Source organism: Melospiza melodia, chromosome 29 (genome assembly GCF_035770615.1).
Source record: "Melospiza melodia melodia isolate bMelMel2 chromosome 29, bMelMel2.pri, whole genome shotgun sequence".
NCBI lineage: Eukaryota > Metazoa > Chordata > Aves > Passeriformes > Passerellidae > Melospiza > Melospiza melodia.
In genome coordinates this window covers 4747688-4774010 of record NC_086222.1, presented here as the reverse complement: position 1 = coordinate 4774010, position 26323 = coordinate 4747688, and the positions used below count along the sequence as shown (strand labels likewise).

General features: G+C 50.8%; 1 protein-coding gene across 6 annotated transcripts in view; it reads right to left on the bottom strand.

Annotated features, from left to right (window-relative positions):
• OPCML (opioid binding protein/cell adhesion molecule like) overlaps window positions 1–26323 on the bottom strand; it is a 310187-nt gene that overhangs the window by 103302 nt on the left and 180562 nt on the right. For 3 of the 6 annotated variants that reach the window (XM_063178495.1, XM_063178494.1, XM_063178493.1), the window contains exon 2: window positions 6920–7004. In XM_063178495.1, the coding sequence (XP_063034565.1) occupies window positions 6920–7004 (85 nt within the window). Of the gene's footprint in view, window positions 1–6919; window positions 7760–26323 lie in introns of those variants that run through there. The other 3 variants (XM_063178496.1, XM_063178492.1, XM_063178491.1) reach the window with 3 other exon arrangements.

The window sequence follows — 26323 nt, the reverse complement described above, 5'->3', positions numbered from 1 at the left end:
GTCAAGTGAGCATAGTCATGGAAACAACTCATTTTAAGCAAATCTTGGGAAATATGCATGGGAAAACAGAAATATAAAATGTGAGTGTTTTTGCACTGAAGAGCCGACCTTGAAGGGTTCTGTCAGGAAAGACAAGACCTACATATCAAATCCAACCTGCAGTAAACAACCCATTACAGGCTAAAAATTGTTGACAGGGGCTGTGGGGAAATTATTTTTCTCATTAAAAAAAAAAAAAAAAAAAAAAGAAGAAGAAAAAACAGCACATCCTAACCCTCAAAGGCTGCTCACAAGGACAGAGGAAGAAGTGATAGTCACTGAATCAGATATTTCTTATGAACTGTCTGCTAGTCTGCAGTATCTAAAGATTATCACTTAAAACAATATGTCCAGCTGTTGTAAAAAGCATCCGTGTTTTAGGGCTGAGGAAGGCAAGGAGGAGGCAAACTGTGAGAGCAGTCAGGGGAACAGAGAAACTCTTTGGAAAGCAGGAATGTGAAAGACAGCCACTGTGCCCCCGTTTGGTTCTGCAGCGTTAACACCTAATCCTGTTCCAGAAACAAAGCCCTGAGCTCCTGGAGGAGTGTGCGTGATCCAGGGGAAGGACAGCTATTACCAGGGAGTTTATTATCCTTGCAAAAAGATCTCTGTACCCTATAGTGCAGGATTACCAACAGTTCAGTCTCATCCCCGGGAGGTAAATATCACCACTTGGAAATATTTCTGCCTAGTGGAGCTTAAAAATTTAGCGTGGGGGGTGGGTTTTTTCTAGACAAGAGGATCTTCCCAGGGTTTGAATCGTGGCCCTGGGAGATGTGACAGTGAGGGTCCCCTCCTCCCTCTGCAGAGCCCCACCAGCTCGCTGTGCTCTCCAACCAGCATTTTCTGCAGCAAACCCCCAGTGCTGTGGTTCCAGCCTGTGTCAGCAGGACTCCCCAGCGCTCTGACACTGAGCCCAGCCCTACACCCACATAAAACCTGCCTGGTGCTGGCTCAGCAGGACAAGGGCTGGCACAGACAGCAGCTGGAGCTGGCTGAAGGTGAATTCCCCAAAGCCAGCCCTGGATCTCCCCAAAGCCAGACTTAAATCTTCTTGCACAACAAAGGGAACTGTGCTCTTGAGGGACAACCAGTGCTGGGGACAACGAGCTGCAGGGAACACCAGCCTCAGGGACAATGAACCACAGGGAACACCAACCTCAGGGACAAACAGCTGCAGGGACAACCAACCTCAGGGACAATGAATCACAAGGAACACCAACCTCAGGGACAACCAGCATCAGGGACAATGAGCCACAGGGACAACCAACCTCAGGGACAATGAACCACAAGGAACGCCAGCATCAGGGACAACCAGCATCAGGGACAACCAGCATCAGGGACAATTACCCCAGAACAACCAATCCCAGGGACAACAAACTACAGGGAACACCAGTCTCAGGAACAACCAACCTTAAGGACAATGAACCACAAGGAACACCAACCTCAGGGACAAGCAGTTCCAGGGACAACCAGCCCAGGACAAACCAACATCAGTGACAACCAGCCCAGGACCAGCCAATATCAGTGACAATAAGCCCAGGACCCAACAACATCATTGATAACCAGCCCAGGACAAACCAACATCAGTGACAACCAGCCTCTCACTGCACAACCCAAGATGTGACCTCACATAAACCAGCCAGCTCTGACACGAGCTGGAGACCAATATTCAACCCACAGCAAAAGACACCAGAACTCAGAGCTCCCTCCAGCACATCCTTCACTGATGCCAACAAGGACAACAGTGTGGAAGGGGCTGTGAGACTCCTCCAGCCTCACCAAGGTGGGAAGGGGCACATGCAGGGTACCAGCTCCATGGGCTCAGCATCTGCATTTTGGCAGCATCACTGGTACAGCAGCCTGGGGAGGAAGGAGCCCTCCTGCAACCCCCTGACCTTTCTCCAACCACCCTTCCAGTGGCTGCAATATTACAGTGAAATTAGCGGGCACTGTAATTACAACTATCAGGAGCAGATAAGACAAGTTAAATACCAGCTACCTAGGGAGAAATTATTATGCCAGCCAGGAGGATCCAAATGCCAGAATCCATGGCTGTAATTTCCCTGAGTCGCCAATTACAGCTCCGCCACGCAGCGAGCTCTACCTTGGAAACGGCAGGTATATATTTAGCTGCTCCAGAAAAGTTTTTGGGTAGGAGAGAGGGGGGGAAAGGAAGGGGCAGCAATGGAGCAAGTCCTCACTAATCTGCTCTGCGCTAATCCCCACGCTTTTAGCATTTGCACACAAAGAGCAGTGACTCTCTTCCTGCTCCCCAGCAAGGATTTAACAGCAGAGATGTGGATGCATTAACGCTTCTTTTCTCTGCCAGGTCCGTGGCTGCTGTTGCAGGGCGACAGGTGAGTGTCACAACCCCCATTAACAGGTAGGTACACAGAATATCAGCAGTTTGACTGAAAAAGAGGCCAAAAAAATGTGATTTCCTGACTTGCCAGACCTATGCCTGGAGACTGTGGTCCTGTCTCCTGCTCCTGCTGGTTGTATTTTACTGAGGTCTTGCTGCGTGCTGGAAAATAGACTGCGGTAGGTTATTACACCAAAAGAAAAAAAAAAAGAAGAATCAAAGCAGCATTGTCAGAAATAATTAAAACCATAATTGCAAAAATAAATGGAAGAACAGCATCTCATGATGTTTTATTCGGGCTTTTTATTTTTAATTGGAATTGTTCTCACACTAGCTAATTGACAGAATACAGCCAGGCACAGAGTCTGGGATGCCAATGAGCAAAGCTAGCCTGACTTCTTGGTCTCCTCCATGGACAGGCAGGAGGAAGAGGCCATGGGTTCACCAGAAGCAGACAAGCCCAGGGGATTTGACTTGAAAATTTGCCCTTATGTACAGAGATAAAGCAGCTCTGTATTATTTAGTTTGGAAAAAAGCCTAGCTATATCTGCCGTAGCATCACCTCTGAGTATCCATTCCTCTAATCATCACTGATAAACCACGGCTGATGGATCCTTTTAGAGATGGGGAAACTGAGGCTGAGAGCAACAGAGGGGCCTCCTTAAGTCCTGGTGTCCCTGTGGTGACAGCCATGGAAAAAAAAACTCAGCACACCCCATCTCCCAGCTAATCCCTCCAACCTCTAAAACACGCTCTAAAACCCAACAATATTTCTTAAATACAGATAAAACTATAAAGCCTTGAAATTTTGAGCAGCTGGTGGTTGATGTCTTTATGAACTGTACTGATGGCTGCTGTAAAGGTCGGTTTGCTGGCGGCACAGCGGGACGATCCCGTTTCCATCATTTCCACCCCCATTCTAACACCGTGGGAATATTTGCCACAGTTTCCCCTCTGGCCTCATGGAGATGCTTCCACCACTGATGCAGCTGGGATAAAACCCAACCAAAGTCTCCAGGCAGGATCAAGCCATTGGGAGTGGCCAACCATGCCCCCACAGCAGCACTAGGATGTGCTGCACGCGGAGAATGCCAAGACTCAATGGCATTCTTCACAAAAGAAGGAACTTAATCCTTGTTTCCACATCAAATCCCAGCTGGGAGATTAAAAAGTGACCATCTCCAACAGGGATAAACCCCAACCAAAGTCTCCAGACAGGATCAACCCATGGGGATTGGCCAACCATGACCTACCAGCAATGCTCCCACAGCAACCCTAAGACATGCATCTAAGAGCAGCATGTGGAGAATGCCAAGACTCAATGGCATTCTTCCCAAAAGAAGGAATTTAATCCATCAAATCCCAGCAGGGACATTAAAAAGTGACCATCTCCACCATCCCTGGTGGTTCCCTGTGTGCTCCTTGCTCTGTTTCATGTCCCACATTGGTGGGTAACATCAGTTACTCCTGCCATCTCAACACCCGAGCTTTATATTCCTGGATCAGGGAAGAGGCAGTTTGGTTTGATTTTTAACAGTACACAGAGAATTTCCATACTGCCTTTAGTTCTCAGGAGAGGAAAGGTGCCTGACTATTATGGGAATTGTTTGTTCTTACAATAAAAAGGAGTGAATTACCAACAATCCCCGCTTAAAACGGAAATTATTTGTTGCTGATCTAAGATGACCTGCAAGTTGCCTGTAGATGGAGCCTGAGTTTCTGCAAGGATTATGCTGAGCCTCCCTCGGAAAAAGGGTGGAGAGCTGGAAATGGAAGCGCCCAAAATCCAATACAGGAAACCCACAAGCAGCCTGAAAAGCCTCCAGGTTTCCTCCACCGCTTTCACACAGGTCTGCTTGCTCTCCCAGCTCCTTTTTGCAATGCAAGGGGTGATTAAAGGGCTGATCTTGGAAAGCAAAGAGCTTCCACCAACCCTGCAGGAGCCAGGGAGATCTGCAGGCTCTGCCCATCTCACCACCAGGATGAAGGAGAGGACCTGTCCATCCAGACCTGGGGCTAATTCTGCAAGAGCTACACACTGGAATTACAGCTCTCAGTTTTTCCAAGCCCAGCTCCTTGTTTGAGCCCCAAGAAAAGTGCCATTTGCAGGGAGGACAGCAGAGGATACCACCACCTCCTCCTGTGTGTCTACAGAAGAAAACACCATTTAGCAATAACACCACTCACTCAGAAAGACTTCCCAGGGCACTTTTCCCTGCCTGGCTCTTCATAGGAAATCACAGCCTGCAAACAAACATCCTCAAGATGCTCCACCTTTGTCCTCCTGCCTTCAACCCCCTCACTGATGCCACCTCTTTGGCTTGATGTGTGCAATTCCCTGCCTATCTCCAGATCCCAAGGAAAGATGGAAAACTGCTTGCCATCCAGAGGCTGCAGAGGGGCAGCAGCAGGGAAGCAGGGAGAGGAGGGAAGGGAAGGAGCACTGGGAAACAGCAATGCAAGAAAAGATGGAGCAGACTGGGAGCAAATGGGAGCTGGAGGCAGAAAGCTGCCTGCAGCAGGGGAAAGCTGGACTGGAGGAGGAGAAGGGAGGGGGTAAAAGCATGGAAAAGGTGCACTGGAGAACCTGGGTAGGAGCAGATGCCAAGGGGGGAAATGGATAAAACTCAGGTGCTTTTGGGACAGGGGCTTGCCCTAAGTGTCAGCACTTGGGAGATGCAGAGTTTCTTATGGGAGGGCTAAAACCTCCCACCACTCCAGGGCTGCTTCACAAACATCCCCTCCTGCAAGCGGCACAGAAAAGGGGACGGAAGATTAGAAATTAAAAAAAAAAAAAAAAAAAAGAAAAAAAGGAGATCCAAGTCAGCCCTCTGCTGGCAGCAGGCTCGGCTGGACGTGCAGGGGCTCCCCAGGGAGCAGGCACAGGCACCCATCCTGCTCTGAGCAGCACCAGCATCGCCTCCAAGAGCCCCAGAGCCACACTTCACTGCAGAGACAAGCTCCAACAGCGAGGAAAAGAGCGCCAGGGCCAAAGGCACCTCTCTGGGGGACTGTCCTTCCTTAAACTGCTTTGCTCACACAGCTCAGGTTAATCATCATTGCAGTTCAATTACGAAAAGCACAAGGAGACAGCCCTCTGCTCCCCAGCTGTGCCACAGCCCCCAGGAACGAGGGGTGATGATACAAGAGTGTCCCAGCAGGCAGGAAAAGGGAAAAGGGACAGCATCCCACAGTCAGGCACTGAGCGTGGTGGGAAGGGGCAGACAGGCAACCAACACCTTCCTCCGCAGCACGGAACCCACAGAGCCTCAGCCAGAGCCTGATTCCCAAAACCACCAAACACTTCCCCTGCAAAGCCCACCTCAGGCACGGAAACCTGCCCAGGTGAGCACAGCTCACTCTGCTCAAAGCAGCAGCAGCAGCAGCTCCTCAGCCCTGCGCTGGCTCTGCTGCTCACGGAGAGCGTGCCAGGCTTTGCTTGTGCCATCCCCGTGCCAGGCTCTGCTTGTGCCATCCCCGTGCCTGGCTCTGGCAGAGCAGCTGCTCTCCGCTGCAGAGACCCTGCTCCTCCGGGTCTGACTGAGCCTCGGGTGAGGGGCACACGCTGCTCGCTGGTGCAGGCAAAGCAGACAAACTCCTCCGGGCTCTCTCGCTCCGCACTCACGTCCCACCACCCCCGAGCTCCTTCCCCCAGTCCCACAGCTCCCGGATTAACCGGCTCGGCTCCTCCCGGGGCTGCCCGAAGCGCGCACAGCACGACCCAAAGCCTCAGTGCCCTCCAAAATAAAGGCTGGGCTGCTCCTCTGGCCGCGATGCCTGTGGAGAGCTGCGGTGCTACCTTGGTACAGCCCCGCGTACACCTGTAACTCATTCAGGCAATGAAAGGGATGCTCGGCTGGGCTGTGCGGCACAGGAGTGACCCATCTGCATATCAGCCGCCTGTGTTTCTCCTACAGCAAACAACGTAAGGGAAAGCATCCATCAGAATTCATAAGATGCACCCCTGGAGTAAAAGATTGATTTGATATTAGCGGATTCGTGCTGAGACTATAAAGCGATCGAGGAAAACACCGACACCTCGGAGGCAGCGCAGCCCTGGAAAGCCGCTGGCAGTGCGGGCTGGCACCGGCGCCAGCAGCACGGACCCCCCTCCCCTCTCACGCAGGCACAACTTTGGGATTTTCAGGCAGCACTAACTCACTGTCTGCCACCTAAACCCCTGTGCGCTCTCCTCGTCTGGCACCCGCAGCCCCCCCCAGGAGCTGCAGCCCGAAAAGCACCGAACGCATCCGTCCCTCCAAAACCGCTCGCACACGGGGTGACCCCACCACGGCGGGGACAAGCCAGTACCCGGAGTGTCCCCTGCCACCACCACGGGGACAAGCTGCCACACGCAGTGTCCCCTGCCACCACGATGGGGACAAGCCCCTGGGACACGCGCAAAGTCTCCAGCTGGTCCCAGGACCCTCCGGCAGCCCCGGCGGGCACGGAGCATCCCCCAAAAGCCGCAAGCAGCACCCCGGACCCCCCAAGCCCCCGTGCAGCTGCTCCTACCTGAGCGTGGCGCTCTCCCCTTGCCGCACTGTCACGTTGTCCATGGCTTTGGGGAAGGTGGCATCTCCGCTGCGCACGGGCACTCCTGCGGGCACAAGGAAGAGCAGCCTGAGACAGAGGACGACCAGGCACCTCCAGGGCAGGGCCAAGCACCCACCGACCCCCATCCTGGGCAGCGGGGACTTTTCCAACAGGCAAAAAACACACCCGACAAGGCGAAAAGGGGGAAGGGGTGGGTGGAGAGGAGGGATGGGGGGGAGCAAAACCACCGGGGCGAGCGCTGCGGAGCTCCACGGAGATCAGGAGAGCCCCCGGCAAGGCTGGCTGCGAGCGCTGAGCCTGCCGAGCGGCATCGGAGGGAGTCCCGCTGTCCTCGGGCGAGGGAGGAGGACGGGAGGGCCGGGGGGAGGAGGAGGAAGAGGAGGAGAGAAGGTGCGGAGCACGAGATGAAGGTCACAGATGTGTGGCTGCTGGAGACGCTACTTTCAGCTGCAGCTGGGCAGGCGCTGCGGAGATCTGGCATCAAAAGTTTATAACCCACGGAGGAAACGTGAGTGTCTGTGAAAGGAAGGGGAGGGCGGCATCGGCAGCGGGGGAACACAGCGGGCCGGGGCTGGGCTGTTCTCCGGCTCTTGAGCTTTTGTTTAAATCACGGAGAGAAAGGAGAATTAAAAAAAAAAAAAAAATTAAAAATTCAAAACCCAATAAAGCTCCCAAAATCCCGGTTCTGTCGCAAGATCGAAACTTCCCCGCGGAGCTGCAGGCGATGTCCGCGGTGCTCCCGGGCTGTGTCCGGAGGGTCTCGGAGCTGCTCGGGCTGCGGCTCAGGCGCGCAGCGGGGCGGGGGGGACGCGGGGGGGCGGCGGCGGCGGCAGCACCCCGGCCCCGGCCGGCAGCATCCCCGGGGTTGTCATGGCAGCGGCTCCAGCGCTGCCCGGCGCCTCGGCTCCCGCACGGCCCGAGCCCCGCACACGGGCGGGCGGCAGGGCGGGCGGCAGCGGGGCGGGATGCGCGGCAGGACACGCACATTAACCCCCGCCGCGCCGGCACCGGGGCTGCCAGCAGCCGAGGGACCCCCACCCGTCACCCGCTTCAGCCCTGCTTCAGAGGGGGCTTTTGTCACGCCGCGCACCCCCCAGCTTGCCCTCAACAGCAGCACGTTGTCCAAACCCTCGCCCACCGCAGCGCCTTTGCCTGCCTCCACCTGTTGATGCATATCCCTGTGGGGGACTGGCTCCAGTTCTCTCTCTCTGTGAGAAACAGGGTCCTGTCCCCACGTCCTTGCCCCTGGGATGGTGTAAGACAGCTCCAGAGCATCTCCTGTGCTGTCCCTGCTTCCTGACACTGAGATCCTTGAATTAGCAAGCCCAATGGCTTTCCACCCTGCCACTCACAACAGAGCGCAACAATAAATTTCAACAAATTTTCTCCTCAACAATAAATTTCAACAAAATTTCTCCTCAACAATAAATTTCAACAAATTTCCTCCTTTGGAGACACCCACAGACCACCAGTTATCTCCTCAAAGAGCAGCTGAAGGCACCAAGACCTTGGTGACCATCCAGACACACCTGTGTGTGCCCACAGAAGAAAACTGTGCTGCCAGTGTTCCTCACACAGCTCCTCAGCCCAAACCAGGCTGGACCTTGGCTGGGCGCTTCCTCCAAAGGACATCTGCTCCTCTGCTGATGTATCCCAGAGAACCTGTCCCTCCCAGGGGCTGGAGGAGGGAAATAACCACCAACAGGGGAGTTTTAGCTAATTCAGGACCCTGACCTCATCCAGAGATCCAAACATCAGCTGTGAGAACTGATAAAGGGGTTTTGCAAGGGGTTTTCAGTGATCCCAGGCCCAATTTTCAGCAGAGCAGGTTCTTTGTACGTGGCAGTGGGACTCAGTGGCCCTAAACAGCCACCAGCCACGGGCTGGCACTGCAGAAATGTGTGCTGGCACCCAGCACCAGAGGGGTGCTCTCTGCAGCCTGGGAGCCCAGGGAAGCACAGAGAAAAGCAGGGCCGAGTTTTCCATCAGAAAGCTCCTCAGCTGCTGAAAAGTTGCCTTAACCCTGAATGTGCAGGATGGCTGCTCCCATGCCAGGGATTCTTTAGTGGGGAGGATGGGAGGGAAGGACACTCCACTCCTTCCTGAGCTGCTCCATTCCGGCACGGAGGAGCTTTGCCTGCTGGAAGGGAGGGAGCAGCAGGAGCCAGCACAATCCCATGGCACTGAGACCACAGGCACTGCTGAGCCTCACCCAGCAGCAGGATTAGCTCCAGGGGACAAGGATGCTGCAGGGAACACAAGCTCTGCTGGGTAAAATCATGTTTACCCCTTGGGATAGGAGCTGTAGACGTAGAGTGTGTGCAGCACAAAGCATGCCAGAGCCACAGCAATCCGGGAGAGGGAAGATTTATAGGGAAAAAAGCCTGTCTGCCTCACAAAGAGACTCTGAGGAGGCTGGAGAGCCATGGATCCAGGAATGGATGCAAAGGCAGGGAATGAATGGACACACAGAGAACTAAACTGGCTGCTACAGACAGGTAAGGGGATATGGGGCATCAGGGAGGGGAGAGAGAGAGGGCTGGGAAATGAATGTGATCCATATTTATGTGGCTGGGTAGGGACCCAACAGCCTGGAATGGCTGTGCAGGGGACTGCAGGAGATGTGGCTCAACCATGCTCATCCCAGTGGCCGCAGTGGGCACCCAGGGAGCCAGAACAGCTTCTCCTGGATTGGTGTTCTGGGCCACCCCATCACAAATATGTGCCAGTCCCACTGCTGAGGTTAATGGTAACTCCCCAGTGACAGCACTGCCATCAAATGTGGGGACGTGGGAGAGAAAAGGACAGGGGGGAAAAAACTTGAAATCCAGGAGGCTGCAAAATCTGCATGAAGCACAAAGTCAGCAGACGCAGAGGCAGAGGCACTTTTTGCACCGAGACAGTCGCAGACCTGAGGTTGCACAGGGTGGCTTCAGTTCAGGTCCGTGGCTAAAAATACCGCCTGGCTGAGAGGGACTCGAGGCTGGCACGGGCCCTGGGGGCACCAGGCAGATGGCAGTGGTGGATCCTGCTCCTCATGGTGACGTTAACAAGCCCTGACCTTCTCTCATCATCCCAGAGGCTCAGGAAGAAACGGAGCCGGCAAGGACGAGTCCCTGCACCTCCCCAGCCCACTGTCAATCTCAGCTGTTATTAGTGGTGCAGTTTAGCCTCCCTCTCCCTCCGAGATTTCTCCCTCGTTGCTCTAATCAGGAGCTTGCAAATGTCAGGAGTACAGGCCTGGAAGTAATTAGTGAGGGACCAGAGCCTGGGGGCTGTGAGGGAGCTCAGCCACAGAGCTGCTCCAGTGTCATACTGGGAATCAGCCTGCAGCCACTGGGACCTATGGATGGCCATGCTGGCTTTCATTCCCCAGCCTCATTCCTGCTCCCGGATGATTTCCCTTTTCTCCAGGCAGCTCAGGGCACACTGAAATGCTCAGTGTGCGGCAGGGAGTGAGTCCAGCTCCTTTGGGATCAGTGCAGTGAGGGAGGGAGTGACTGCAGCACCTCTGGGACACTGCACATTGGCCAGCAAGTGCCACCTCCTCCTTTGGGACTCTGCCTCTTCCAAAAGAGATCCAAGGACCATTTCTCACTCCTTTTAAACCTGCCTGGGTAGGGGAATGTGAGGAAACATGGACCACTGTACCACAGAGGTGTGCTTCACTCTAAGACAGCAGCTTTTCCCTCAGTGGGCACAACAAACCATGTGCTTGTCACAGTTTTCAGCAGGCAAAGAATATTACATCTTAAGGCAAAGATAATGGGAAAAAACTTTTATTTTCTATTTTTTCCCTATCTCTGAGATGAACTTTGCTGCCTCTCAGCCATTCAGCCTTGTTCAAAGGGGTTCATAGGGTCAATTAACCCGTTGTTCAAGGGGTTAATGCTGCACCCAGGAAAGCAAAAACCCGGCAGAGCTGTAGGGAAGAGCAGCCCTTGGAGTCCTTGTGCTTGTTTAATCAAAGAGAAATCTTTGCTCCCAGGGATTCACCCTCCAGCACTGGTGGAAGTGGAAGTTCTCCAGATCTCCCTCTGGAAACCCCAGACAAGATTTTCAACAACAACAGCTCCTCTCTGGTCCCCAGCTGGCAGACAGCCATGGGCACTTTTTTCACAAAATTGGGCTCTTTTAAGGCATCTCTTTCCTGAGGCATGGGGAATTACTAATCCTGAGCATCTCGGCCACCCTACCTGGCCAAGACATATGTGACACCTCCATGGTGAGTGTGGAGCTGTGTGTCAGTACCCTGCACTCTCCAGATGGTGTCTGGGCTTGGGGCTATAAGATTTTTAACTAATTTCTTTGCACACTGTTATCCCCTCCTCCCTCTCCTCCCACCTCCTCTTTCTCTCCCTCCTTCTCTCCATCTGTCTCTACCCCTTTTCTTCTCCACCTTTCTCTTGCACACTTACAGCTGCTAATTTTTTCCCCGGCATATTTGGCAATCCATCCTGACACCTCTTCCCCCACACCCCACAGCCCCGCTTTGTGCTTTTTCCCATTTGCTGCCGAATATTCTCATTTCTTCACCCAAAAGAGACGGCACGAGCACAGGCAGGAGGAACACACACCCTCCCTGTAGGAGCAACGGGGGGGTTGCATGGTTGGACGGATGGAGACAAGAGATCTCTGGAGCCAGGTCATGGAATTTTGGCTTATTGCAAAGGGCCAAGTGCAGGGCCCTGCTGGGAGCTGCCAGCCACAGCTCAGAGCAGGCCTGAGAGAAGAGAGGGGGAGAGAGGGTGAGAGGGTGAGAGAGTAAAAGGGGTAAGAGAGCAAAAGGCAAGAGCTAAGAGACAAGAGGTAAAAGTGCGAAGTTGTTATAACAATACCATAAATCTTCTGTGTTGAATATTCTGATTCTCACTAACTAATCTAGTACAACACACAAATCGTATAGCATTTCTATACAGCCGATAAGAATCACTACATTACCACGCTGTGCTACATTTTAAACTCTAAAAACTACTTTTTAGACCCCTTCTGCCAAGCTGTAGGGTCTGCTCTGACCCTTGAGCCTGTCTGCAAGCAGAGGGTGTTGTTCCATCAAAAGGGGATCACCTTCAGCCAGCCACACCATTGTTTTCCAGTTATTCAGTGACTGAGGTATCTCAAAGCTTGCTTTCATTTCAATCTCGCTTATAGTTTCCATATTCTCAGAATCTTTTGCCAGACAATCATACTTGTAAAGCTCTCCTGTTTCATTTTCCCCAACACCTCCCCATGCAAGGGAGAATCACATCTCACTGTCCTGGGACAAAACTGATCACCCACCAGTTTTTGGAAGGGGTTACAAAGCAAAGCATCACCCCTTTCCCAGGTGGAAAGCCTTGGGAATGGGACCCACAGCTGCACTGACCACTACCAGGCCACTGCCACACACACACCTCCCCCTCTCTCACCTCAGCCTCTTCCCAGCAGAATTTATTTATCCCACTTAATTTTTCCAGTTGTTTTATCTTCAGACTAAATCAGGGCTCTCTCTGCAAACGGAACTTTTATTTTCCATGCTGTTACATTTAATGCGTTTTATCGCACGAGTTCAGCAAAAGGAGAAAAAAAAAAAATTAAACAACATGCTGAGGTAATTGTGGGAAAAAAATGCGACTTGTTTTTCACATCGATCGTGGTGCTTGAGCTCCAAGGGCAGAAAATCCAGACTGGAGGCTCAGGCTCCTCATTTACAACAGGCTCAGGGCTGGTTTAGCACTCAGTGCCCAGGTAGACCCTCCAACGCCATCCTCGTGCCCTAAATTCACCCACAAATCCTTCCCTCCTCCACAAAATCCCCCCAAGGCCACACAGACCCATCCTGGAGCCGGGATTACAGCGTGGGAAGGCAGGTCGTGGTTGAGCAGGACCCCCAGCAATCCCTGGGGATTTTAATGGGATTACTCCACACTTAATGCTCAGCTGCAATGCCCGGCTGAACCCCGGCATATGGCACGTTTAAAGAGTGCGTAAACCTGACAAATGAAATCCAAAACGGAGGCAGCTCCACAGACACCCACCTGGAGCAGTTAAAGCAGCCTCCTCCTTACACCGAATATTAAAGGAATAAAAAACAGCTCTGAGAACACCCAGCGCTGCTCAAGCAAAGCTCGGAGGGGCTGGGACACCCAGGGGCAGCAGAGCCATCACAACATCACCCTAAAAGCTTGAAAAACACAGATTTAATTTTCCTGAAGCATTTCTGACAACCATCCAGCATAGCTTAGGGGTTTTTTTTAATTTTTTTTTTCTAAGGAAAGCAAAATGTTAAGATTTTCTCTGCGATGCCAAGATTTTTTTTTTTTTGCTGCCATTTCTGATGGTATTTAGTGCATTTGGGCAAATTTTCAACTCCTGTTCAGTCTCTCCCTGAAAATCCAACTTTAGAGGGAAGGGATGGTGGGGGGGGGGCATTACAGACATGTGACATTTTGCTTCATTGCCAAAACATTTCCATATCAAAGCAGCCAAAGTTCAAGCTGCCCTAGCAAGGACATTGTCTTGGAAAAAAAACAAAACCAAACCAAACAGCACAACAAAAACACCATCACGGTGCACAGCCTCTGCCAAAAAGATGCTTCCAGGAGCTTTGTCCCAAATTTCCCACGTCCCTGGGAAGCAGACAGTGACAGGACAAGGGGGAATGGCTCTGACCTGACAGAGGGCAGGTTTAAATTGGATATTAGGAAGGGTGAGATAAATTGGATATTAGGATGTGAGGGTGAGAGGAACAGCTTATTTCCAGAGAAGATGTTGGTGCCCCATCTCCATAAAGGACCTTAAAGAACATCCAGTCCCACACCTGCCCTGAGCAGGGACACCTTCCACTATCCCAGGGTGCCCCAAGGCTTGTCTAACCTGACTTTGGACACCTCCAGGGATGGGGCAGACAGAGGTTCTTGGTTTAACAGGTTTTTCTTGGGACAGTTCACGTTTAACAGGTTTTTCCATCATTAATACCCAACGACCCCTCCCTAGGACAAGGTGTGGAGGCACAATCACATTCCCAAATTGGTCTAGGAGTAGGAGAAACACCAGAAAAAGGGCTCTGGAGCACAGATGCTGAGCCTTAAATATGCATTTGAACCCTGCATTTGAAGCCGTCACAGACTGGAAATGGAAAGTAGGATCTGGATCCCACCCCTGCATCTACCACAGGGGGTTTCACCCTGGCCATGGATGCACAGGGAACCCTCAGCTTCCCCCATGTGCTAACTGGAGCAGGAATGCCTTTCCCCTCTCCTGGGAACATTACAAGGCTCATTTCATAGACACTCACAAAGTGCTCTGTGAGCTCTGCGCTGAACTAATAAAAGAACAAATAAATAGATATCACATCGCCCTGTTTATCCTGTTTCTAAACACGAAGCCATCGCGTAGCCTCGGGGCTTATTTACAGAATACAGACATGCAGGGATGATCAGAGAGCAGCTGTGCCACCTACACTCCGTGCTGGAAGAGGGAAACACCACGCTCTGGGCTGTCCTGGGAGGCTCCAAACGGCATCCCCAGCACAGGTGAGAGAAAGGAAAATCCTGTCTTCCCATCCTCCTTTAGGACACTGCCTGTTCTGCTCTTTTTCACACCTGGATGGCACCAGAACCTCTCAGGATATCCTACCCCTGCCATGGGCAGGGACACCTTCCCCTATCCCAGAGTGCCTCAAGCCCCATCCAGCCTGGCCTTGGACACCTCCAGGGATGGGGCAGCCACAGCTTCTTGGAGCAGCCTGTGTTTAACAGGTTTTTCTTTGACCAGTCTGTGTTTAACAGGTTTTTCCATCATTAGCCCCCCCCCCCCCCCCCCCAGCAAACCCATCCTCGTGTGATGAACAGGTGAGGGACTGCACACCCTGCAGCCCTGCTCAGACTCAGGGTTTGCCTGCCCAAACCAAACCTTTGATATCAGCAGAGCAGCCAAGCCAGCAAGATTTCAAGGTAAAGAGAAAAACGTGCCTGACACATTCCATAGAGCTAAACTGGGCCTTGAAAACTTGTATTCTCCTGAAGGAATGGCTTGTGCCCTGCAGCCCTGAAGGGCAGCATTTGTGTTCCTCTGCCCACCACATACCCTCATCCCCTCCAACAGGGTCCTCACAGATTGGGCAAGACAATCCCAAATGTCCCTGGGGCTCTCAGCACCACCCAGGACAGCCCTGCCCTGCCTCTCGTATTTAATGTGGTTGGCTGCCCCATTCCAGAAGTGCTCCAGACCAGCTTGGACAGGGTTGGGAGCATCCTGGGATAGTGGAAAGTGTCCCTGCCCATGGCAAGGGGTGGCACTGTATTATCTTGAGATCCCTTCCAACCCAAACCACTCTGGGATTTTCGCACCTACACACACCCAAACAACAACACAAAGCAGCCTCCAGAACATCTCAGTGCTGGGGCAGCTCCTGGGGCTCTCAGATCCTGCCTGTGCTGCTGCTGGGAGGGGCAGAGGAGAGCTGGCAGCTGCAGGGAGCTGGGTGGGATCTCTGCATGGCTGGGGAGGAAATTTCCCTGCTCCCACTCCTCACCCTCCACACCCCCCTTGTCTCCAGGTGCTGCTGGGCAGGTTTGGCAGCCGTGTTATGCAGGTAAAGGTCTGAACACTTGTTCTCAGCCTGTCTGAACTACCCGGGCTGCTCATGCTGCAGGTCCCAGGAGAAATAAAAATTCTCAGTGTTTTCAGTCTTCCCCTCTGTGGCCCATGCAGGTGATGTTTTTTCAACTTTGAAATTCCTGCTTCTAAGGGCTGAAGTGAGGAGGAGAAAACCATTAGGTGAGGGAAGGCTCTGGGTTCCTGCAGGCTTTGGAAAACTTCCCTGGGAGTTTGATGGGAGCTGTGGGTAAATGCTGGTGCAGATCTCTGCTCTCAGAGGCAGCAGAGCTGCTCCCTGCATGTCTCACTGCTGATTTATTCCCAGTGGTATCGGGCACAATGACATAAATATGCAAGTGGCACAGCCGGGGTGTGGATGGGAACATCTCCATCTTCCTAGGTCAGCTTTAATTCATCTGTTTCAGTCAGCCTGGCCTCAGCCATTCACTTGTGACTCCAACCCAATTCTCTTCAAAGCCCAGCTCTGCCTGGATGCTGGGATTAAAATCTAGGTTTGCGGCAAACAAAACTAAGAGTGTTTTATGAAGAAGAATAACCTTGGGGGAGGGTTTGACTGCGGTTTCAAAGGCTGAGCAAGGTTTCTGTGCACAGCTCTGACTGAGTTCTGCTTGCTGTCAGCAATCCCTGCTATCTCCAGGCTGCTGACAACCCGACAACCCCCGATACCGCAGGAAGGAAACAACCTGCAAGCTGCAAAGCCACCATCCCATTTTGCAGAGAGAATGACAAGGTAGGAAAAGACAAAGGAACCCAAATACCTCTGGGGAAATAGGAGAGCTGCCCACGGCTATCCTGGAATCCCCTCCAAAGCACTGTTCCCCCATGGACACATGGCTTGGAGCAGCCTCGGTTGTCACCAGGAGCTGCTGCTCCACAAACAAACAACCCTGAGGCTCCTTCTTCCTTAAACCCCCTTTAACCTCACAAATTCAAACAAAGACACAGCACTTCAAAACCACAACTGTTCCCAAAACAGCAGGCACTGGGTCCAAGTTGATCTTCCCAAGCTGGACAAGGTGGTGGTGTTCACAGGGGTCTCAGGATGAGGGAAGAGACGAGGATCTGACTCCATGTTTCAGAAGGCTTGATTTACTATTTTATGATATATATTATATTAAAACTATACTAAAAGAATAGAAGAAAGGATTTCATCAGAAGGCTGGCTAAGAATAGAAAAGGAATTATAACAAAGGCTTGTGACTGACTGAGACAGTCCGGACAGCTGGGCTGTGATTTGCCATTAATTAGAAACAACCACATGAGACCAATCACAGATGCACCTGTTGCATTCCACAGCAGCAGATAACCATTGTTTACATTTTGTTCCTGAGGCCTCTCAGCTTCTCATGAGGAAAAATCCTAAGGAAAAGATTTTTCAGAAAATATCATGTCTACAGGACAAGGTGGTGCAGGACACCAAGATGAGCCTGCCCTGGGCTGTTCACACCCAAGGAAGAGCATGGGAGAGCAGGATGAGCCATAGAACTCCATCCCTGCATCTCCTCTGGCTCCTCATTATTAAAGCTAGCGTTTGTCATGTTAAGCAGCTGCTCTAACATAAAGCAAAACTGTCAAGAAAAATACGAGTGTTGCAGATGGGAGGCATTTTCTTCCTAACTGCTTTATTTTTTATTTATTTGTGGGTTTGGGTTTTTATTTTTTTTCCCTTGCCATCTCCTTCACCCTTTACAACTACCCCTGCTATTGCAGCTGGCTCTGTGAGCCACCATCCTGATAAGCAGCCGCTCGCTCGCTTCTTCTGGTCCTCGCAGGCTCTTCTATTCATTGTTGTTTCTCTGTCGCTACAAATTGGCACTTCTAAAGAGATTTCCAGGCCAAGTATTAACCCCCTCCGGAGCCCAGGCACATAAACACACACGTTATTTGTCAAACGAGAGGAAGGCAGTGGAGCTGCAGGGAAATTTAAGTGACTTGTCTGAAAGAGCAGAGAGGAGCAAAGGCGGAGGAGCTGACAGACGTTTCTTACTGCCAGGACCTGCTGCCTTCCTTGCAGCCCTGTCTGCAGCCAAACCCTTGAAATCCTCCCTCTGCCCCATAAATCAGCAAGCTCAGCTCCCTTTCTGAACTAGAAACAGGACCCAGGAGTCCTGACATCACACACAGCACAAAATCAGGTTTCCTCTCATTGCAAATTCCGGTCGAAACTCCTTTTAGAAAAAAAGTTTTATAGAGGTTTTTATTTATTGTCAACTCCTGGATGATAAAATGAGGCCGCTACAAGCCCTATTTATTTCCCACCCTCGCAGGAAACGGAGGGGCTGAGATGTGAAACAAATCCAGGGCTCCAGCACTGACCCTGGGCTCGTGCTGGTTCACAGAGCGCTGGGTGATTATTTTATAATAGCTGATAGCATCTGTGATTTAATGCAGCTGTTAGAAATTAGCAAGGACTCCATCGAAAGCGTCCCAGTCACTCACGATAACAGGCTAATAAATCATTCCCCCAGTGCTCCGTGGCATTTATGGTTCTATTTTAGAGATGCAAAGTATAGATCCGGCTGCTCTCCTGGATTTATTTTTATTTATACTTTTAATAATGCAATTAAATAAATAAATTTAGGATGTTGTGACTCTGTTGCCAAAAATGGCACCGATGAGAACTTCCCCTGCATGACTTCCCTTCGTTATTTTCTCCCCACTAGCCAATTAAAGGGAAAACAAATGGCTCCAAAGCTGCTCCAAGATATTGTTTCCAGTGCACGGGGTGAAAAATCTCACACCACAGAAATCCAGGGGAGGCAAGAAGGGAGATGGGGGAGGAGAAGGAAAAGCTGGGCTGGCTGTTACTCTCCTCTCCATCCAGATTTCCTCCTATCACACCTCAATCCTGAGCATCTAGAGGCTACATTTCATGGATACCTACAGGAATGCACTCACAGCTGCCCAGTCTTCAATCAGCCAGCAAACCCAGCTTTATTAATTCCTTCTGGGGTGATAATCTGGAGCATTCCTCATGCTCCTAAGCAAGCAGAAAAGCAGCAGATTCCCTGTATCTGCCTACTGCAGTCTGGGTGCTTAAAAACCTTCCCTGGAATGGGATGTTTGACCCCAGAGCAGGAGGAGCTGTCCCCAGGCCAGCCTGGCTCTGCACTGAGCCAATTCACAATGGGGCACACCCTGGCCTGGCTGCACCCTGTTGGGACTCAGTCCATCCCTCTGGATATCCAGAGTTGCTGGGATCCCTGCCAGGGGGCTCAGAGACCCTGGCACACAGCCCAGAACACCTGTGGGTTTGATTATGACCCGTGGAGCGAATTACCAGCTTTGTATGAGGACCTGAAAGCTATAGAAGTTTAAGTAGTGTAATAATAAAATTATCACAGGGTGAAAAAGTAGATTTTGGGTTTTTCGAATAGGGGTTTTGAGGACAAGATGGAAGGACTTGGGAGTGCCTAGCCTTCTTCTTCTTCTTCTCTACTTCCATCTTCTGCTGTGATGTTAGCACTTTGGTATTGGTTTAGAGTAGAAACTCACTGTCTAACATAGATGATAGGTATTGGAAAGTAATTGTAAACATGTTATACAATTTGTTTTACAATAGTTTTTACTATAAAGAGATAACACTGCCCCGGGGCAGTCAGGGTGACTGGAATTGTCCTGCTGGACGGACCTTGGCAGGGCAGGAGAAAACTTTTTATAAATAAGAGACAATAAACAATCTTGAGACTGAGAACTGAAGAACTCCGACTCATTCTTCGAATGTGCAGGCCGAAACGGAGTCTGTTCACATGTCCTGGAGCTGCAATAAACTGCAACCTTCCAAGAGCACCCTTCCAATCAAACCCAAGGGAATTGCATTTTCTGCTGGGGATGGTGTGTCTGGTTCAGCCACCCTGTTCCCCAGGGAATGGCCAAGGCAGGATTTGAGCCCCAAATCCTTCCTCCTCCCTTTGTTTGCACCTTGCAACAGCACCTTTTGGGACACTTTTGTGCCCTAAATGGCTCTCCATAAGCTTCACAAAGGGTGCAGCAAGGAGCAAAGCAGCCATCACTCTGCTCACCATCCCCTGGGATCCTCCTGCCTCTGCCTTGGCACACTCATTTTTCCACCTGTCAGAAACCAACACACACCACGCTTCAAATGTCTCAGTGATGGGGCTGGAGCAGAGCAGAGCCAAGTGGGGTCCTTAGAATTGGGAATTCAAATTCAGAACTGGGAGGCAAACCCTGCCATCCCCAAGGCTCGCATGCCAGGGAGAGGTCATGGTGCATCTCTCCTGTTCTTCCCCCTTAATGAACTCCCTGAATGCAGCATGTCCCAGAATCCAACACGCCAGCCATGCACAGATTCAGGGTCACAGCTCCTTTCAAAGGGCTTCTCTGACAGGGTCCACCAGGCTGGCTTTGCTCAGCCACTTTAGACAGAGAGGGAAAACCTTGGGAGCAGAACTGGGACTGGAAGTGCCTTCACTGATCCCAAGGGAGGCTCACGTGGGCTCACATTTTGAGTTCCTGTGGAAGGTTTTTTCTTCCACTCCCTAAAATGAGCCTTGTCGAGTATTCCCTCACACAGACAGTGAGCCTGACAGACACACAGACATCCTTGGTGCTTTTCAAGGTCAGCTTCACCCCTCGGAGGTTTCCACCACTTGGAGACCTGATCCATCCTGAGCCCTGTGTGGAGAACCCTGACCCAAGGTGGGGAGCAAGCACCCCAGTGCTTCTCCTCAACATTACCAACCTTGCTCTCATGGCTTAAATCCCACCAAAATATTCAAATAAGGCTCTTCTTTCTCCTTCATCTGAGAGCATTTTCAGTTAATAAGGAGAAGGAACCAATTTATTTCTCAGTCACGCACTAAACTCTGGTGTTAGCAAGTTTAGAGTAAGCCAACACCCAATAAAGTCTGCACAGACTTCACTGGAGCTGAAGCAGATCTCTGTTGGGTCCATTTAAAATGCTCTAAGCATTTCCATCATATCCTTACTTTTAAGTAGAGTTACAGTCAAAAAAATTACTCTGCATACATGACCCCAGAGGTTTCATATTTCTTCTCCTGCGGTGACAGTTCCCAACCAAATCTGCTTAATTTACAAGTTGGGAGATAGGGTTGCTTTCCCCCCCAACCCCTCCTTAAAACTGCCAGCCCTGCAAATTCCTCTGGAATGGAAATAATTGCCTCCCCTCACCAGCTCTGCCATTGGAGTGCAGGATATACAGCCCTGGGTGGATGGGGTCCCAATCCCCATCCTGGCTCTTGCTGACCATAAGCAACCCAAAAACTCAGAGAACATGAGAATCCCCAGCACTAAGATGCTGGAGATGGAGATCTTTAGAGCTGCAGAAAACCTCCTCCATGCCTGGATGTGAGGTCTCCTTTTAATTATAGAAACTGATTTTTTTGCAATTACCGTTTAATATAATGCAATCTCTCATTAAAGGAAAGAGTTCAACCACTCTGATCTTTTCCCATTTAATAAAGACAGCAGGAGAAGGCTCTGGGAATTGGCACCACCCACCAGACTGGCATCTCCAGCTCGGGTCAGCCAGGAGAGCTGTTCCTGGCCAATTCCCAGCTCCCTGCAGAGTCAAAACAAGCAGAGCTGCTCCCCAGAGGTGTTCTGAGGAGGAAAGGGCAGGGAGCACTCAGCCTGGGAGCTCCATGGGGCTCTGAGCTCCTTCTCTTTGCTGTCCGTGTAAGTTTTTTGGGTTTGTACATCTCCCACGCATGGAGGAGCCACAAGTCCATCAGCCCATCTGGGATTTTTCCTGCCCTTCCTGACAGCCTGGTGCCATCCTCAGAGTTCAGCAGCATCCTCAGCCTGACACTGAAGCTCCCCAGGTGTCCCTCCCAGCCCATGAAGTGTTTTGATCCTGCAAAACCCCATTAATGCCATTCTAAAAGGCATTCCCATGGGTGCAGCCAGGGCACATCCCACACCCAGCATCCAATGGAACAGTCCTGTTGCCTTCTTCAGAAGGCATTTGGTACAATTATTCCCTTCTTTACCCAAAATCCTCCTTTAGCATGCAAGAAAATGAAGCAGCCTTGATCCCCACAGAAAGAAGAGGGCTTCAGAAAGCACTCATAGCAAGACTTCAACAATAAAAATTCTAATTAAATTTTTACATGTTTAAATACATTTGTCATGTATTTTCATTAACAGCATTCTGCGCTGCCTTTAATTTGATTATCTCCTCACCCTGTGCAAATAACCTCCTCCAAATCCTGAGGCACATCTAGCAGCAAAGGAGCTGAAAAGCATTCATGAGGATACACAGCACATGAGGGGCAGAGATCCACGGTCCTCTAATGGGATCAACATGAATGGGAATGGGAAACACAACAGAGGGAGCAATCTGGAAATGGGTACCCATAGCCACGTTACACCAACTCCATGGCAAGGGGAGATGTCAGGATGCTTTTCCTGCTAGAAGCAGTACACAGCAGATGAAGAAGCAAGAGGACAACAGGAATCAGAGGCGGCTCTCAGAAAACATCCTGTTTTTAAGAGCATTGGCATGTTAAAGACAAGCCACTCAATTTCCCAAAGCCTTGAAGATCTGAGCTTCAGCTCTTCTCCCTAATGTGGAAGATAAAAGAGGCAAACAAGAGATATGCACAAGAGGGAAAAACTGGGACATTTCTGAGCCCTTCAGCCTGTTTGACTCACTGTCAGCACACCCCAAATATGCCTCAGTCACAGAACCACAGGATCATCACAGAATGGTTTGGGTTGGTAGGGACCCCAAGGCCCATCTTGTTCCAACCCTTGCTATGGGCAGGGACAACTTCCACTGTCCCAGATTGTCCAAACCCCATTCAACCTGGCCTTGAACACTTCCAGGGATGGAGCAGCCACAGGGAAACCTGCACCAGGGCCTCACTGCCTTCACAGGGAAGAATTCCTTCCCAATAACCCATCTATTCCTGGCCTTTGTCAGGTTGAAGCCCTCACCCTTGTCCCATCAGCAGTTCTCAGAAAACATCCTATTTTCGAGACCATTGGCACACTAAAGGCAAGTCCCTTAACTTCTCAAAGCCTTAAGGATTTGCTGAGCTTCAGCTCCTCTCCCTAATGTGGAAGATAAACGTGGGAAATGAGAAATTACCCCAGATATGCCTCAATTGATTCTGACTTCTATGATTCCATCTTTAGAGGGGGCAAAAAGCCAGCAGACTGATTCCAGCGGCTTGTTGATTCCTGCCTGGAACAGCCTGGTGTTTAGGAGCTGGGCAGAGCTCTTCTGTAGTTATGTATTTATTTCATGAATATTATTATTATTATTATTATTTTTAACCGTGGAATCATTTTATTAATATTAATAAACCCGCAGAAAGTGCTAATTTCCTCCATCATTCTCCTAATTACCTCTATTGAATTGTGAGGATCATCTGCATGAATAATGATTCCCCGTGCATTTGCTTCACTGTTCAGCAAAAGAATCAGCAAGAGCTGGATCCTGCACCCACAGATGGCAGGGAAGGAGCTTTGGAACCACCACCAGATGCCTCCTCCAGTAACTCATGACATCTCCCCAGCTTCAAAATCCTGGCTGGGCCACCAGAGTCATTGTGCATGAACACAAGGGGTGGGACAGGTCTGCTAAGGGGAGGTGATGCTCCCATGCTATTCAGGACACAAGGGCTCTCTCTGGTCCTCTGGAGCTCCAACACTGTCGCAGACATCTTTTATGGAAAATCCTTTCTTTAGGATTTTCCTCCTGAGAAGCTGAGAAGCCTCAGGAACAAAATGTAAACAATGGTTATCTGCTGCTGTGGAATGCAACAGGTGCATATGTGATTGGCCCATGTTGGGTGTTTCTAATTAATGGCCAATCACAGTCAGCTGGCTCAGGCTCTCTGTCCGAGCCACAAACCTTTGTTATCATTCTTTCCTATTCTATTCTCAGCCAGCCTTCTGATGAAACCTTTTCTTCTATTGTTTTAGTATAGTATTAATGTAATATATATCATAAAATAATAAATCAAGCCTTCTGAAACATGGAGTCAGATCCTCATCTCTTCCCTCATCCTCAGACCCCTGTGAACATGGTCACACAACACCTTCCCAAGTCCTTTCAAACAAAGATCAATGGACAGCCCATGGCTGTTTGTCTGACCCTCCTGGCCACTCCAGAGCCTATGCCAGTTTTGCCATGATTCTGGATGAGGCAGAACCTCAGCCTGGGTTTTGGTGCCAAGAGCAGGGAGCCAGCACAGCATCACTGAGGAATAGCTGTGACTGCCCCTGGATCCCTGGAAGTGTCCAAGGCCAGGCTGGACAGGTTTGGAGCAACCTGGTCAAGTGGAAGGTGTCCCTGCCATGGCAGGGGGTGGAATGGGATGTTTTTTACAGAAACACTGAATCACAGAACTAACGAGATTAGAAAAGACCTTTGAGATCATCAAGTCCAACCTATGACCCAACACCACCCTGTCAACTTTAAGGTCCCTTCCAACCGAAACCATCCTGGAATTCCATTGTATCTCCCTTAATCACACACAGGGACTGGAAGCAGGAGGTCCCAGATCAGGTGGAGGAGGTGATGCCAGTGACAACTCTCCCCAAAGCAGGGCATGCACAACAGTCTTCCCAGGAAAGACTGAGGACAGAAAAGCCTTCCATTTATTTCTTTTCTTGTTGCTGATGCCAAGATGCTTTTCCTTTCCAAGCCATCTATAGGCTCCTGAAACCAGAGCATGGGAATGCTTCCCAGCTCCAGAAACAGCCCAAGTGCTGGTGTTCAGCACGAAACCAAGGAAGATGCACCAGTGTCACCTCCACGGCTCCTCCAGAGTCCCTGCTGTGCTGGCTTTGCAAGACGAGCTGCAAGAAAAGGGACACCAGCACATCTCTGTGCCTTGTGACTCCAGCCCAGCCTGGCAGTGACAGCTGCACAACCCCCTCGGGCCGGCTGGGGGACCATAAGTCTTTAAAATATGTATGATGCTCTTGGATGGGCTCCATTCCCTGCAGCTCCCCCACGCCAGCAGGCCTGCAGGATGCTCAGGGAGGCAGCACATGGCACTGTGACACTGCATCTGTGACACTGCATCCCCACCAGGGACCCTGGGCAGGACCTGGCACCCTCTGCCACCACTGCTGCCTGCTGCAGGACATCTGGCTAGGGAGAAAATTCCGAGCACGAAGGAGAGCTCCATAACCATGGCTGCTTTTTTTTTCCATGGAAAAGCAGCTCTGACCAGCTGCTTGCTCAGGCAGAGGGAAAAGCTGGGATAGTTCTGAGTCCCCCAGCCTGTTTCACTCACTGTCAGCACACTCAGCTTTTGTGACACCCTTCGCCCACGTCCCCACACTGCAAGGTGACCACAGGTTGCCTTTCTGCATCCACAAAGTTCCCTTTGGAAAAGGAATAGGACACACATCCATGTTTTCCTGGGTTGGAGAGGGAGGGTAGGTTAGGGAGGCTCTCATTTCACAAGAGAGGCTGCCCGGATCGTATTTGTATTCATTTTCATGAAATCCCCATAAAAGTCACTAATAGAACACAATCTGCTAATTAAATTTCACGCAGGAAGGCATTTTCACCTTAGATTAGCAATGTCCTTGCACATTTTTTGCTACTAATGTACTAATAACATCTTATTTATCTTGTAAATGAATTCCGTTAGACTTATCATTAAACTTGAGATATTAACGTGCTCAAATGAACTCAACGTGAAAGTGGGGTGGGGGGGTTATAATTCCAAAGGGATGGAAAACACAAATCCATTTTCCTTCTATGGAAAGGAAGGAAAGAAAAGCAGCAGGGCTGGCAGCTCTGGGGAGCAATGTCCTGACTTTAATTGCTGCAGAGGTGTGAGGGAGGGCAGGGAGCAGATCCTGCTGCCAGAGATGCTCTATCCAAGCAAAGCACACACCCAGAGCTTCTTCATCCCCCATTCTCTTTGTGGGAAGGCCCATATTGAATGGTTTCACAGCACAGGAGAGGATTGAGGTGCATCCCAGCCCACCAGACCATACCTACAGACCTCCATTCCAGCTCAGGGCTCCCACTTCCCAAGGAATCTCGCCACAGATGTCCCAGCTGGGTGTGCAGACAGGCACCTGCTTCCCAGCCCAGAGCTTGACTTTAAAATATTTGTGGAAAGCAGGAAGGTGGTGGGGGAGAGGCGTTCTTGATCATGAATCTTGGCAGGATACAGCTGCTTCCCCACGACTGGCTGGAAGATGGATAATGGGGAGGAGGCCAAGCTGCAGTGTTTAAATCCAGATCTGCTTCCTGAGAATCCTCCCCTTTCCAGAACTGGATTTTCTGAATTCACATCCTCCAAGCTCCCTTGCACCCAAGGAACACATCCCTGTCCTGCAGAAGGGTGCAGTGCCAACCACCAACACCTCAGCTGTGCCTCAAGGAAGGGGGTACATTTTTTTTTATCCAGCTTTTCATTCTTTCTTTTTCATTTTTTCATCCCAAATCAAGGTTTAGTCTTTATGCAGATAGTCTTTATGCAGGGGTCAAATCCGGCCCTGGCTGAGCCAAACAAGAGCAGTGATGGATTCCTCCCCTCCGTACACGGCTCTACAGTGTTTAATAACCAACTTCGCTGAAGAAAACAACATCCAACCTGCGATATTCTGACAGCAGCGTTTTCTCCCCCTTTCTGAAGATCCGCGATTTTCCCACTCGTAATTGGATGAGGCAACATTGACATCCAGTGGCCGATGAGATTAATCGCAGCGAAGCCGGAGTGAATTCCCAGGGGATGGAGCGAGCGCTCGGCAGGGGCTGCAACAGGCAGAGAACAGCGGCATCCCACTGCTGCTCACCCC